This window comes from Carcharhinus amblyrhynchos, chromosome 11, assembly GCF_965287045.1.
Source record: "Carcharhinus amblyrhynchos chromosome 11, sCarAmb.v2.hapA, whole genome shotgun sequence".
Classification (NCBI taxonomy): domain Eukaryota; kingdom Metazoa; phylum Chordata; class Chondrichthyes; order Carcharhiniformes; family Carcharhinidae; genus Carcharhinus; species Carcharhinus amblyrhynchos.
Window position 1 is genome coordinate 44,531,258 of NC_137334.1, and position 15,217 is coordinate 44,546,474.

Below are 15,217 nucleotides of genomic sequence, written 5' to 3' on the forward strand. Positions count from 1 at the left end.
GATTGAATATAAAAGTAGGGAGGTCTTGCTGCGGCTGTATAGGCAACTCATTAGCCTCTTCTGGTTAATCTGAAACCAGAGCATTGTGCCCAAAGATTGTAAGGATGTTACAATCTGTTCAAACCGAAAGGAAACGGGTCCTTCTGTGACAATCATTGTGATATTTCACTTCTCCCCACAACAGGTACAATTCTTGCAATGACTATTTTCAACAGGATTATCACTCATTTTACAGACTCTGTGTACCCTCACAGGGTGGCTTTCCTGCTGGATAAGGAATGGTTGACATGAAAGTGCATATATGTTATGTTTTCTGTTTTTGGAGAATGATTTAATGACTGCAGGAACTCTGGAGTACTGTGTGCAGTTTTGGGCGCCGTACTTACGCAAGGATATTTTGGCCTTGGAGGGAATGCAGAGGAGGTTTACTAGGCTGATACCGGAGTTGAGGGGGTTGAGCTATGAGGAGAGGCTGAATAAACTAGGCTTGTACTCGTTAGAGTTTAGAAGAATGAGGGGAGATCTCATTGAGACGTATAAGATGATGAATGGGATGGATAGGATAGAGGTGGAGAGACTCTTCCCGCTCAGAAAGGACAGTAGGACTAGGGGGCACAGCCTCAATATGAAGGGGGGGTGGCTTAGAACGGAGTTGAGGAGGAACTTCTTCACTCAAAAGGTGGTGAATCTCTGGAATTCAGTGCCCGTTGAGGTGGTGGAGGCTGCCTCGCTAAATATTTTTAAGACGCGGGTTGATGGGTTTTTGATAAGCGAGGGGATTAAGGGTTATGGGGAGAGGGCGGGAATGTGGAACTGAGACACGACAGATCAGCCATGATCTTATTGAATGGCAGGGCAGGCTCGAAGGGCTGGATGGCCTACTCCTGCTCCTATTTCTTATGTTCTTATGTAATCTTCAGTGGCAGGAAGGTTGGGTGCTCAGTCTTTACATGCTGCTTGAGTGCAGACCTGATTGAATACAACAGCTGTAGTGGACTGAGTATGCTTGAGGTTAAGCAAGTGAGAGAAAAGGAATCAAACTGATATTACTTGAAGACAATGATTGGCCGCTGAGTATTGTACCCTGTCTCCCTATCTCCAAAGCTCAGGTGTTAGTCTACAGATGGGATAAATTAAAAACAAGGATTGAACTAAGTGGGTCAGCATAAAGGAAGTGAATAGCTGGTAAGTCTTTTTGAGTAATAAGTTTTAGTATTTAGACAGAGGAATGGTGGGGCAACTGTACAGTGATAACCTTGGCGCTAGCATTAGGGGAGTACGGGGTAGGGCGGGCAACATGCCATTTTGGATTTATATCCACAGCCACAGAAGGCACACCTGTCGAGTATGCATCCTGTTCCATGAGGGAATTCAAGAGTGCTTCCTGTGTTCTTGATAATCATATGTAGGAAGTGCCGTTACCTGCCACAGTTGAGCTCTGGGTTTCAGAACTTGAACAACAGCTCGCAGCACTGGAGTACATCTGTGGGGTTGAGTTACTTGTGGATAGCATGGTTAGAATGTGGTTACCCCAAAGTGAATAGGGGAGACAGAGGGAACCAGACAGTCAAGAAGATAGAGGCAGATGGTGAAGAAATTCCCTGAGTGAATTCCGTTCCCTAACTAGTTTCCTGTTCTGACTATTAATGAGACTGTTGATTCATCTAGGGAATTCAGTTAAAGCCAGGACCATGGGACCACAGCTGACTCAGTTGTACAGTGGGATGCAAATAAGTTGGAAAGCAAAAGTGTAGGACATTTGATAGGGAACATACATGTGTTTTTTGGCCATAGATGTGAATCTAGGATGGTATATTGCCTCCCTGGTGTAAGGTTATCACTGGATGGCTGCAGAACACCCTAAGGGGATGAGTGAACAGCCTGTGGTCATAGTCCATATTAGTACCAATAACATAAGAACATAAGAAATAGGAGCAGGAGTAGGCCATCTAGCCCTTCGAGCCTGCCCCGCCATTCAATAAGATCATGGCTGATCTGTCGTGGCTCAGTTCCACATTCCCGCCCTCTCCCCATAACCCTTAATCCCCTCTCTTATCAAAAACCCATCAACCCGCATCTTAAAAAATATTTAGCGAGGCAGCCTCCACCACTTCAACGGGCAGAGAATTCCAGAGATTCACCAACCTTTGAGTGAAGAAATTCTTCCTCAACTCCGTTCTAAACCACCCTCCCTTTATCTTGAGGCTGTGCCCCCTAGTCCTACTGTCCTTTCTGAGCGGGAAGAGTCTCTCCACCTCTATCCTATCCATCCCATTCATCATCTTATACGTCTCAATGAGATCTCCCCTCATTCTTCTAAACTCTAACGAGTACAAGCCTAGTTTATTCAGCCTCTCCTCATAGCTCAACCCCCTCAACTCCGGTATCAGCCTAGTAAACCTCCTCTGCATTCCCTCCAAGGCCAAAATATCCTTGCGTAAGTACGGCGCCCAAAACTGCACACAGTACTCCAGAGTTCCTGCAGTCATTAAATCATTCTCCAAAAACAGAAAACATAACATATATGCACTTTCATGTCAACCATTCCTCATCCAGCAGGAAAGCCACCCTGTGAGGGTACACAGAGTCTGTAAAATGAGTGATAATCCTGTTGAAAATAGTCATTGCAAGAATCGTACCTGTTGTGGGGAGAAGTGAAATATCACAATGATTGTCACAGAAGGACTCGTTTCCTTTCGGTTTGAACAGATTGTAACATCCTTACAATCTTTGGGCACAATGCTCTGGTTTCAGATTAACCAGAAGAGGCTAATGAGTTTCCTAACCATGTGAGCACCTCAAGTGGAATGCCATCGGCTCATGGTCACTTGCCCACAAGACAGTTGTTCAATGGAGCTAGTGACTTTGGCTTATGATAGATTGAGAGCAAGCTCATCCAGACATGATGAAATACATATGTATTTAATGTATGTATGTGTGTGCATGTTAGTTTTTATAATAAAAGTGTGAAGGTACCTGTGATTTCAAAACTTGTATTGAGACAGACCCCACTTGGAAAGGGAAATGGAGAAAACTAAGGCTGAGACTAAGATCAGAAAACAAAGCTTCCAGGAAACTGCTTCAAACCATATAAAAAGAATGGAAAGCCTGCTGAAAGCAGATCCCAGTGGTGCAGTACAGGCAGGGAAGACAACTGAGCTAGACCCAGAAGCTGAGAATAAGCAAATATACATTTCCTGCAGCTGTTTCTGTAATAATGGTAGATCTGGAACATCCAGAGTGTCATAAGCAGAGTTGCAGACGTTTTATAGGTTAGTGCTATTTTTGGTGAAGACAATGCCCACAGAATTTGGGTTGGTCATGCATTGCTATCAGCTAGAATTTAAATCCTAAAATAAGTCCTAAAAGGGACAGAAAAGAGAGCTGTCTTTCCTATGAAATTCTATATAAGTCAGAGTTTTGAAGGACTTTGTAACTGAGTTTGACCTACCTGCTAACTGGAGTTTTAATTTATCAGTTAGTGTATAATTTACTTTATAATCAACTGCAATTTGTCTTTTAATTCAGGATTAATTTATGTTGCTTTTGGGTTTTAAAATATAGTTGGTTACCCAAGATAATCGTTATTGTTTGCTTTGTTTGACTTTCATACAGTTAAAAAATATTTTGTTTCGTGGAATCTTATGGCTTCATTCTTCCACGGAGTAGATAGGATTTTGGACTGATCTTTAAAAAAGACACAGCCAGTCAAGATCATAGCAGAATTTACAGCACGGAAGCAGGCCAATTAACCCTATTAGTCCATACTAGTATTTATGCTCTACATATGCCTCCTTCCATCTCTCTTCATTTAACCTTCTGAACATATCTTTCTCTTTCTTCCTCCCTCATCTACTTATCTGGCTTCTCCTCAAACCCATCTGTGCATTTGTATCCATTATTTATATTGATTTATACACATGCACACACATATATAATCCCATGGAGTTTTTCTTGGTGAATCCAGTGTTATGATCTTTGGCTCTTTTCCTTTGGTCCTTTGACCTGTCTGACCTTCAGTTTTTTCTCCTTCAATCTGTTGTCTCTGTCTGCCCCAAGTACTCCTTTGTGATTTGTTTGCACAAAATTTGTCCCCCGCTATTGTTCACCCTCTTTTCTCTCTGACCCAATCTCTATTTAACGTGACTTTCTCAATATCTCTCAGTCATATTCCCTATGAGCTTGAGATAATGGCCGGAATTCACTGACCTCACCCATGACTGGAATTATCCGGTCCTGCTGCTGTGAACAGAGATTTGGCTGAGCACCAAATTCTTGTTCTCACTGGCAGCAGTAGCAGGATGTGCAAGACTGGGGAATTTTGACCCTTGTCTATAAGCTGCTAATCCCACATTTCTCTGTATCCATCTTTTCTGTTTCATCTCTCCCCCACCCTGCCCCCCCATCCCCCCACACCTCTCCCGATCTGCTCTCCTTTAATCCATTGCATGCATATCTCGTACAAGAGAGAATAGAAGCACGTAGTCTGCATGGTTTTCAAAATGGAAAATCTTGATCAACATTACAGAACAGAGAGTATAGAAGATGGCAGGAATCTATCCTCAGGCAGAACAAAAAAGGTAACAAGTATGAGAAGGGAAGTGGTCAGTGCAGGACTGAGGGTGTTGCATGTAGTATGCAGAACGAGATGAGTGCGCTTGTTGCACACATTGAAACTGGCCAGTTGTGGGCATCACAGACGTAGCTGCAAGGGGATTGGGGCTGGGATCTGTATATCCAAAGATATGTGTCCTATCGGAAGGACAAGCAGATGGGAAAAGGGAGGGAGGCGGGGTTGTACTGTTAGTTAGGAATGAAGTTAAATCACTAGCAAGACATGATATAGGATCAGTAGGCATAGAATCTCTGTGGGTGGAGTTGAGGAATCACAAAGGTAACAAGATCCTGATGGAGTTACGTGCATGTCTCCTAGCAGTAGTCAGGATGTGGGACAGAAAATAAATCAGGAGATAGAAAAGGCATATAAAAAAGGCAATATTACAATAATCATGGGGGACTTCAATATGCAGGTGGACTGGGAAAGCCAGATAGGTAGTGGATCCCAAGAAAAGGAATTTGTGGAATGTCTAAAAAATAGTTTTATGGAGCAGCTTGTGACAGGACTTACTGGCGAATAAGCAATTCTCAATTTGATGTGTAATCAGGCAGACTTGATTAGGGAACTTGAGGTGAAGGACTCCTTAGGGAGCAGTGACCACAATATGATAGAATTTACTCTGCAGTTTGAGAGGGAGAAGCTGGAATCAGATGTAACAGTATTACAATTAAATGAAGGTAACTACAAAGACATGTGAGAGGAGCTGGCCAGAATTGATTGGAAAAGGAGCCTAGCAGAGAAGATAGTGGAACAGCGAGGGCAGGAGTTTTTGGGTGTTATTTGGGAGGCGCAACAGAAATTCATCCTAAGGAGGAGGAAACGTGCTGAGGGGAGGATGAGGCATCCATGGCTGATGAGGGAAGTCAAGGACAGCATAAAAGCAAAAGAAAAAGCATACAAAGTGGCAAGGATTAGTGGAAAGCCAGAGGATTGGGAAGCCTTTTAAAAACAAGCAGAGGCCGAATAAAAAAAACAATAAGGAGGGAGAAGATGAAATATGAATGTAAGCTAGCTGTAATATTAAAGAAGAGAAGAGTTTTTCAATATATTAAAGGTAAGAGAGACAAAAATAGACACTAGACCACTGGAAAATGAAGCTGGAGAGAATAATAGGAAACAAATGGCAGAACTGAATAGTTACTTTGCATCAGTCTTTATGGTGGAAGACACCAGCGGGATGCCAGAGCTCCAGGACAATCAGGGGGCAGAGGTGAGTGTAGTAGCCATCAGTAAGGAGAAGGTTCTGAGGAAACTGAAAGGTCTGAAAATGGATAAATCACCTGGACTGGATGGATTACACCCCAGGGTTCTAAAAGAGCTGAGAAACTTGTGGAGACATTGGTGGTGCGCAACATGAGATCTTTCAGGCATCGCTGATGGCAGGGAGGGTCCCAGAGGACTGGAAAGTAACTAATGTAACACTGCTGTTTAAGAGGGGAGAGAGACAGCAGACAGGAAATTCTAGGCCAATTGTCCTGATTTCGATCATTGACAAGATTTTAGAGTCCACTATTAAAAATGAGATCGCAGAGTACTTGGAAGTGCATGATAAAATAGGACTGAGTTAGCATGGCTTTGTTAAAGGGAGGGCATTTCTGACAAATCTGTTAGAGTTCTTTGAGGAGGTAACAAAGAAGAAGTTAGATAATGGAGAACAAGTGGATGTGATTTAATTAAATTTCCAAAAAGCCTTCGACAAGATACTGCAAAGGAGACTGTTAAATAAGATCCCATAGTGTTACGAGTAAGAGCCTGATATGGATAGAGGATTGGTTGACTGGCAGAAGGCAGAGAGTGGGAATTAAGGAGTCTTTCTCAAGAGGGTAGCAGGTGACTAGTGATGTCCCTCAGGAGTCAGTGTTGGAACCACAACCCTTCACAATATCTTATTAGTTTGGAAGAAGAAACTGAAGGCGCTGTTACTAAGTTTGCAGATGATACAAAGGCATGCATTTGGACAAGTAGTATTAAGGAAGCAGGAGGGCTGCAGAAGGACTTGGACAGGTTAAGAGAGTGGGCAAAGAAGTGGCAGGTGAAATACAATGTGGAAAAGTGTGAGGTGCATTTTGGAAGGAGGAATGGAGGCATAGACTACTGTCTAAATCAGGAAATGCTTAGGAAATCAGAAATACAAAGGGACTTGGGAGTCCTTGTTCAAGATTCTCTTAAGGTTAATGTGCAAGTTGTTGGCAGTTAGGAAGGCAAATGCAAAGGCTGAAATACAAGAATAGGAATGTACTTCTGAGGCTGTGTAAGATTCTGGTCAGACCCCATTTAGAGTACGGTGAGCAGTTTTGGGCCCAGTTTCTTAAAAAAAGGATGTGCTGGTCTTGGAAAGGGTCCAGAGGAGATTCTCAAGAATGATCCCAGGGATGAAGGGCTTGTCATATGAGGAACAGTTGACAACTCTGGGTCTCATTGAAATTTTGAAGAATGAGGGGGGATCTTCTTGAAACTTACAGGATACAGCAAGACCTGGATTGAATGGAGGTGGTGAGGATGGTTCCACTAATAGGAAAAACTAGAACCAGAGGGCACAACCTTAGGCTAAAGGGATGCTCCTTTAAAACAGAGATGAGGAGGAATTTCTTCAGCCAGAGAGTGGTGAATCTGTGGAACTCTGCTGCAGAAGGCTGTGGAGGCCAGGTCATTGTGTGTCTCTAAAATAGAGGTAGATAGGTTCTTGATTAATAAGGAGATCAGGGGTTATGGGGGATAGGCAGGAGAATGGGATTGAGAAAAATATCTGTCATTATTGAATAGCAGAGCAGACTCTATGGGCCGAGTGCCCTAATTTGGCTCCTATATCATATGGTCTTATTACTGAATTGCTTCAAGTGGAAGCAGAGAGATTGCACAACAGTAGTACACTAAATGTAATTTATCTGGATTTTCAAAACATCTTCGATGAAGTGTCCCATGAAATTCGATAACATGGAGTCAGGAGGCAAGTGAGAGAATAGGTTGCTAGCTACCTTCAATTCAAAGCAGAGGGGATTTTAAAAAATTATTCTTTCATGGAATGTTTGTTGTTAACAAGACCTGCATCTGTTACTCATCCCTAATTGCTGTCGAAGGTGTTGTTGAGTCACTTTCTTAAAACCTACAGTGCTATTAGGAAAGGGGTTCCAAGAGCTTATGTCCAGCAACACTGAAAAAAACAGCAATATAAGTCCGAGACACTACAAGGTTTGAAAACTGAGTAGTGCAAAATGACACATCAGGAGATATGAATATAAGATAAATTCACTTGTTGCATTTAACATATTTATTAATTTTTTTTTAGCAGAAGAGTAAAATATTTGAAGCAGTTCAGTTTCAACACATTTCATCATCATAGCATAATTGTTTACACTGGCTGATTTTACTGCTCAATTGTCCCCACCCACCCACAACAGTGATGTAATGGGGTTCCCGCTATGCAATGGCAGGAACCCCATTTAAATTCATTCATATATAATTAGCAGGCCTCCCCGCTGGAGAATTCCCCCGTGGACTCAAGCCACCAACTAGCAGTGTGAAGTCATGTTGCCATGGTTGGTGACAAATGTTTATAAACAGGGTATTGGTGAAGCGAACCTGCCTGAGGCACACAGATAAGTAAGCCCCAGGGCTGTTAAGGGGGTGATGAATCATGCTCGGTCAGTACCTTGGCACTGCTAGGGTGCTTTGTGAGAGGAGGGGAATTTCCCTTGGGGAATGGGGAGGGGTTCTTTTTCATTTTTATTACTTTCCAATTGAGGCACTCCAGAGCCTGCTCTGTTAGTGTGATGTTGTGGGACCTGCCACCAGGATTATTTTTTGGAACTATCAAAAAATTTAGCAGAAAATGTCAGCAGTGCAGCAAGCTGGCTACACACTGCTTATCCCGCCTGACTTGACACATTGTCAAAAATTCCATCCGATATTGTTTTAGTTCTCATAATGTTTAGGTTTCAAGCTCTATACGATATTTGCTGAAGGCAAAACAAACTATATCCAGGCTTCTAGCTGTCCTGGTCTAGAAGCAAGCAGTAACAGATGTGTTAAAATGGTCTAGGCTAAATGTTTATGTTTGAAGAATGTCGAGGATATCGCCATCGCCCCAATTGAATGCAGATCCATAACTGGTAAATCAATTTACAGGAAACTGCACATTTCATGAGTATTTCATGCACATTCATCGGTAGCAATAATTTACATATTTTCATGATAATATTATACTTAATTTTCTTGCGGCAAAATAGTATTTAATCCACTACTGTGGCTTTAGTAGAAATATTTTAAATTTACAAATTTTGTTTTTCTTATCCATTGAATCCCTATAATTCTTTTGCAATTTGAAACATTCTATATTAGATGTTTACACATTATCATTGGTTTCTAGGCAAGAAAGCACTTTAAAGCCACAGAGATTACTAAAATATGGACAACTACTGGCTAATTAATTTAATTGTAAATTGCTATTTCCTCATTTACACAATCAGAAAAGAGGTGAACAACTTTGGTAGTGTCTGGTATTCCGTTTTCCAGTACATCCTTTACTGTTTCGATTTGTTTCCTCTCCAGTTCTTTTATATCTTGCAGAATCTTGGAACCTTTTGCCTAGAGGTTTGAAATACATTACAAGCAATGATTCTCAATGCTGCACTAGATAGAGCACATAGTTTCTTCTTTAACATTTCTTGATTCAAATTCTCACTTTTTAAAAATGTAACAAATAAGTGACATGAATAGATTTAAATAAATCACTGACACTCCAAATCATTAACTGTCAATTTGGACCAGTTGAATGAGTAGGCCGATGCAGTATAATATGGATAAATGTAAAGTATCCACTTTAGTAGGAAACAAAATGGCAGAGTATTATTTAAATGATTTGGAAATGTTGATGTATACCAATCACTGAAAGCAAATGGGAGTCAGTTAGTTTGGTTGGCTGGACAGCTGATTTGTGATGCAAAGTCATGTTGCCATGGTTGGTGACAAATGTTTATAAACAGGGTTTTGGTGAAGAGAACCTGCCTGAGGCACACAGATAAGTAAGCCCCGAGGCTGTTAAGGGGGTGAGGAATCATGCTCGGTCAGTACCTTGGCACTGCTAGGGTGCTTTGTGAGAGGAGGGGAATTTCCCTTGGGGAATGGGGAGGGGTTCTTTTTCATTTTTATTACTTTCTGAAAGCAATACGAACAGTACAAGTTCAATCCCACTACCAGCTGAGGTTATTCATGAAGATCCACCTTCTCAACTTTGCCCCTTGCTTGTGATGTGGTTGTCCTCAGGTTAAATCACCACCAGTCATCTGGGACTATGGTGATTTTTACTGAAAGCAAACTTGCAGGTACAGCAAGCAATTAAGGAAGAACAGTATGTTGGTCTTCGTTGCAAGAGGATTTAAGTACAGGACAAAGGATGTCTTACTGCAGCTGTATAGCAATTTGGTGAGACAACACCTGGAATATTATGTGCAGATTTGGTCTCCTTCCCTGAGAAAGAATATACTTGCCATAAAGGGAGTGAGCAGGATTCTCATATGAGGAGAGATTGGGTCAACTAGGCCTATATTCAGTAGAATGAGGGATGATCTCACCAAATGTATAAAATTCTGACAGGGCTGGACAGACTGGATGTAGAGATGATGTTTCCTCTGGCTAGGGGTTTAGAACAAGGGGTTGGAGTCTCAGGAATCAGGGTAGGCCACTTAAGACTGAATTGGAGAGAATATTCTTCACTTAGAGGATGGTGAACCTGTGACATTCTATACCACAGATGGCTCTAGAAGGCAAGTCACTCAATATATTTAAGAAGGAAATGAATAGATTTCTTCACTCTAACGGCATCAAGGGCTATAAGAATAATGCGAGATTGTAGCATTGAGCTAGAGGATCAGCTATGATCACGTTTAATACTAGAGCCAACGGACCTATTCCTGCCCTTATTTTCTATATGCACACAACAAAGTATTTCACCTTAAAACATTAACAATATCTAATGACTGATGTTCAGTTCAGCTCAGACCATTTTAGGTCTAATGTGCAGAACAGGGATTATTGAGATTTGCAAAGACAGACAAGCTAAAAGACATAGCTTTTCATATCTATATATTATTACATATTATTTTATTTGCTGCATATTGGTAAGTACCTGATTTATCTCCATTAATGCAGCTGCCACTTCGTGCTTTTTGTAGAGTGCATGCTTTCTGTCGGGTTTAGTCCGGAACCGTGGTTGCTTCTTTACTGGATCATCAGGACCAAACGAAGGTGAACTTGTTAATAGAAATGGTTGCATGTTTTGTACAAAGATGAAAGGCTTGAAAACAGACCTGAGAAGACAAACCAGATGTTCGGTAAACCCTAATTATAAAGGTGTACCTTAATTAGCAATTAGCCATCATACAAAAAGTATTGCCTAATGGAACCGAAGAATGATTATTATTACAGTAAGTACTCTCACAACACCAGGTTAAAGTCCAATAGGTTTATTTGGTAGCATGAGCTTTCGGAGCATTGCCCTTTCATCAGATGAGTGAAGAGTTTGTTTCACAAACAGGGCATACACAGACACACACTCAATTACAAGATAATTGTTGGAATGTGAGTCTTAACAGATAATCAAGTCTTTTCAGATGCAGACAGTGTGAGTGGAGGGAGGGTTAAGCACAGGTTAAAGAGTGTGAATTGTCTCCAGCCAGGACAGTTAGTGAGATGTTGCAAGCCCAGGCAAGTCGTGGGGGTTACAGATAGTGTGACATGAATCCAAGATGCTGGTTGAGGCCGTCCTCATCTATGTGGAACTCGGCTATCAGTTTTTGCTCAGCGATTCTGCAGTGTCGTGTGTCATGAAGGCTACCTTGGAGACCACTTACCCGAAGATCAGAGGCTGAATGCCCATGACTGCTGAAGTGTTCCCCCATAGGGGGAGAACACTCCTGCCTGGTGATTGTCGAATGGTGTCCATTCATTTGTTTTCATAGTGTCTGCACGGTCTCGCCAATGTACCACAATGCAGGACATCCTTTCCTGCAGCATATCAGGTAGACTATGTTGGTCGAGTCACAAGAGTATGTACCGTGTACCTGATGGATGATGTTCTCACATGAGATGATGGTATCTGTTTCGATGATCCGGCACATCTTGCAGAAGTTGCTGTGACAGGGTTGTGTGGTGTCGTGGTCACTGTTCTCCTGAAGGCTGGGTAGTTTGCTTGAGGTTACTTGGTCTGTTTGAGGTTGCGTGGTTGTTTGAAGGCAAGTAATGGAGGTGTGGGGATGGCGTGGGTGAGATGTTCATCTTCATTGATGATATGTTGAAGGCTCTGGAGAAGATATCCTAGCTTCTCCGCTCTGGGGAAGTACTGGACAATGAAGGGTACTCTGTCCGCCGTGTCCCATGTTTGTCTTCTGAGGAGATTTGTGTGGTTTTTACTGTGGCGCGTTGGAACTGTTGATCGATGAGTTGAGCGCCATATCCTGCTCTTAGGAGGGCGTCTTTCAGCGTCTGTAAGCGTCTGTGTGATCCTCCTCATCTGAGCAGATCCTGTGTACACAGAGGGCTTGTCCATAGGGGATGGCTTCTTTAATGTGTTTAGGGTGGAAGCTGGAGAAGTGGAGCATCGTGAGGTTATCCATGGGCTAGCAGTACAGTGAAGTGCTGAGATGACCGTCCTTGATGGAGATGCGTGTGTCCAAGAATGCAACCGAATCTGCAGAGTAATCCATGGTAAGTCTGATGGTGGGATAAAACTTGTTGATGTCATTATGTAGTTGTTTCAGTGATTGTTCTCCATGAGTCCAAAGGAAGAAAATGTCATCAATGTATCTAGTGTATAGCATCAGGTGAAGGTCCTGCGTGGTGAAGAAGTCTTGTTCGAACATATGCATGAAGATGTTGACATATTAAGGTGTGAATTTGGTCCCCACGGCTGTTCCAAACGTCCGGATGAAGAACTGGTTGTGAAAGGGAAGACATTCTAGTCCAGGATGAAGTACATGAGTTGCAGAATTGCAACTGCATCTTGGCGATTGTTGGTGTTGAGTACTGAGGCAGTTGCACCAATGCCATCGTTGAGGGGGATGCTGGTGTAGAGTGCCAAGACATCCACTGCGGTGAGGAATGCTCCTGGTTCAACTGCTGCATGGGTGCTAAGTTTCTGTAAGAAGTCCATAGTGTCGTGACAGAAGCTGGGGGTTCTTTGTATGATGGGTTTCAGGATGCTCTTGACATAGCCAGAGAGGTTCTCACATAGGGTCCCATTGCCTGATACGATTGGATGGCCGGGTGTGTTTGCCTTGTGTATCTTCGAGAGGCAGTAGAGATCTCCAACATGAGAAGCAAGTAGGATAAGAGCACGGTGGGTGATCTGAAGGTCTGGATCAAAGGTCTTGATCATAGTGTGTTTATATATGCCCTGTTTGTGAACCAAACTCTTCACTCGCCTGATGAAGGGGCAATGCTCAGAAAGCTTGTGCTACCAAATAAAGCTATTTCATTTTAACCTGGTATTGTGAGACTACTTACGGTGCCTACTCTGTCCAATGCTAGCAACTCCACATCATAACTATTATTAGAAACAAAACTAAAAAAAATTATTTTAGGGTTTGTTTCATTAATTTTGAGTTTTCATCTCTAATCTAGGGATTCAGAAATATGAAACAGCAGTGACATCTGGTGGTTACAAAGAAAATACCTCTGATAGTGAGCAATGATTCACAACCCTTCATACAATTGAAGAAACAAGTAGTGTTCACCATTATATATGTAATTCACCTAAATTCTTTAGGTGGCGTTTACAACAATGTGGAGTTTACAACAATTAAGCAACCACAAAATGTAATCCATGATCAGTCATTTTTATCCACACTATGAATTTCACAGATTTTTTTCAACTGAAATGGAATTATAAAAGTTACTATACGGGAGGCCAGTCAGCCCATTGCCTGGACAAATACATGAATAGGATGGGAAGTGAGGGATATGGTCCCCAGAAGGGTAGGGGGTTTTAGTTCAGTTGGACGGCATGGCTGGTGCAGGCTTGGAGGGCTAAAGGGCCTGTTCTTGTGCTGTAATTTTCTTTGTCTTTTGTATTGTCTCCTTTCCGGGTTGCCTGCCAGAGCAATTCACCTAGTCCCATGCCTCTGCCTTTCCCCTATAACCCTGCAATTTCTTTCTCTTCAGATAATCAACCAATTCCTTTTTGAAAGCCACATTTATACCTACCTCCACCACAGCTTGGGCAGTGTATTCCAGATCTTAACCAATTGCTGCATAAACATTTTTCCTAATTTTATCTTACTTGCTGATCACTTTAATTTGGTGCCCTCTTGTTCTCGATCCTTCAACTAACAGGAAGTTTCATTCTATATACTCTGTATAAACCCCTCATGATTTTAATAAACTCTGTCAAATCATCTCTCAGCCTACTCTTCAAGGAAAACAGCATAAGCTTCTCCAATTTATCCATGTAACTGGTGTTAATCAGTCCAGGAGCAATTCTTGAGAATTTTTTCTGCACCCTTTCTAATGCCTTCTTTCTGAAGTGTGGTGACCAGGACTAGATACAATGCTTGAGCTACTGCAGAACTAGTACAGGATTATTATAACACCCTTGCTTTTGTACTCTATGACCCTATTAACAAAGTCTAGTATACTGTATGCTTTATCACTGCTCTCTCAAGGTCTCCTGCCACATTCAATGATTTGTGTACATATATCCTTCTGCTCCTGCACCCCTTTTCAAATAGTACCCTTTATTTTTACACTGCCTCTCCTCATTCTTCTTAACAAAATGAAACACTTCACACTTCTCTGCATTAAATCTGCAACTTGTTTGCCCATTCCACCAAATCTCTTGAAGTTTATCACTATCCTTCTCACAGTTCACAATACTTCTAAATTTTGCACCATTTGCAAATTTTGAAATTGTGCCCTGTACACCCAAGTTAGGATCATTAATGGGTCTGAACTTCTGCTGAGTGCTAATCAAAGTCGGAATGGCAGCCTGCGATTTTCTTACCTAAAACATTCTTAATCCTGACTCACCCAACTGACCCAGGCCTGGGGAGAACTGGCAGGTCTCCTAAGGTCTTCAGCTGAGCGCTGCAGATTTGGACAGAAGGAAGACACATCCTTTTGATGGCACTGGCTGCCATCAATCAGGTAAGTTTAAAGGCCCAGCCATTTCCCCCTGGAGATATTCAGGGGGTGAAGAGAGTCCTGTGGGGAGTCAGTGCTGATGACACCAAGATTGGGGGAACGGCAAATTGTGCGGAGGGTGTGGAGAGTCTGCAGAAGGATCTAGATAGGCTGGGCGAATGGGCCAGGAAATGGCAAATGGAATTTAATGTTGGCAAGTGTGAGGTGGTCCACTTTGGTAGGAAGAATGGTAGGAAGGACTATTACTTACGTGGCAAAAAACTGCAGCAGGCAACTGTGCAGAGGGACCTCGGGGTCCTTGTGCATGAGTCGCAAAAACCCAGCTTGCAGGTGCAGCAGGTGGTCAGGAAGGCGAATGGGATGCTGGCCTTCATAGCGAGGGGGATTGAATATAAAAGTAGGGAAGTCTTGCTGCAGCTGTATAGGGCATTGGTGAGGCCGCAGCTGGAGTACTGTGTGCAGTTG

General features: G+C 42.4%; 1 protein-coding gene across 2 annotated transcripts in view; it reads right to left on the reverse strand.

Moving 5' to 3' along the window:
- Positions 1–7,868: 7,868 nt before the first annotated feature.
- Positions 7,869–15,217, reverse strand: part of scrn3 (secernin 3) — a 32,302-nt gene continuing 24,953 nt past the window's right edge. For both annotated transcript variants that reach the window (XM_080198969.1, XM_080198968.1), the window contains exons 7-8: positions 10,743–10,923; positions 7,869–9,202 (exon numbers count right to left, since the gene is read on the reverse strand). In XM_080198969.1, coding sequence (XP_080055095.1) covers positions 9,047–9,202; positions 10,743–10,923 — 337 coding nt within the window. In that variant the 3' untranslated portion in view covers positions 7,869–9,046. The remainder of the gene's footprint in view (positions 9,203–10,742; positions 10,924–15,217) is intronic.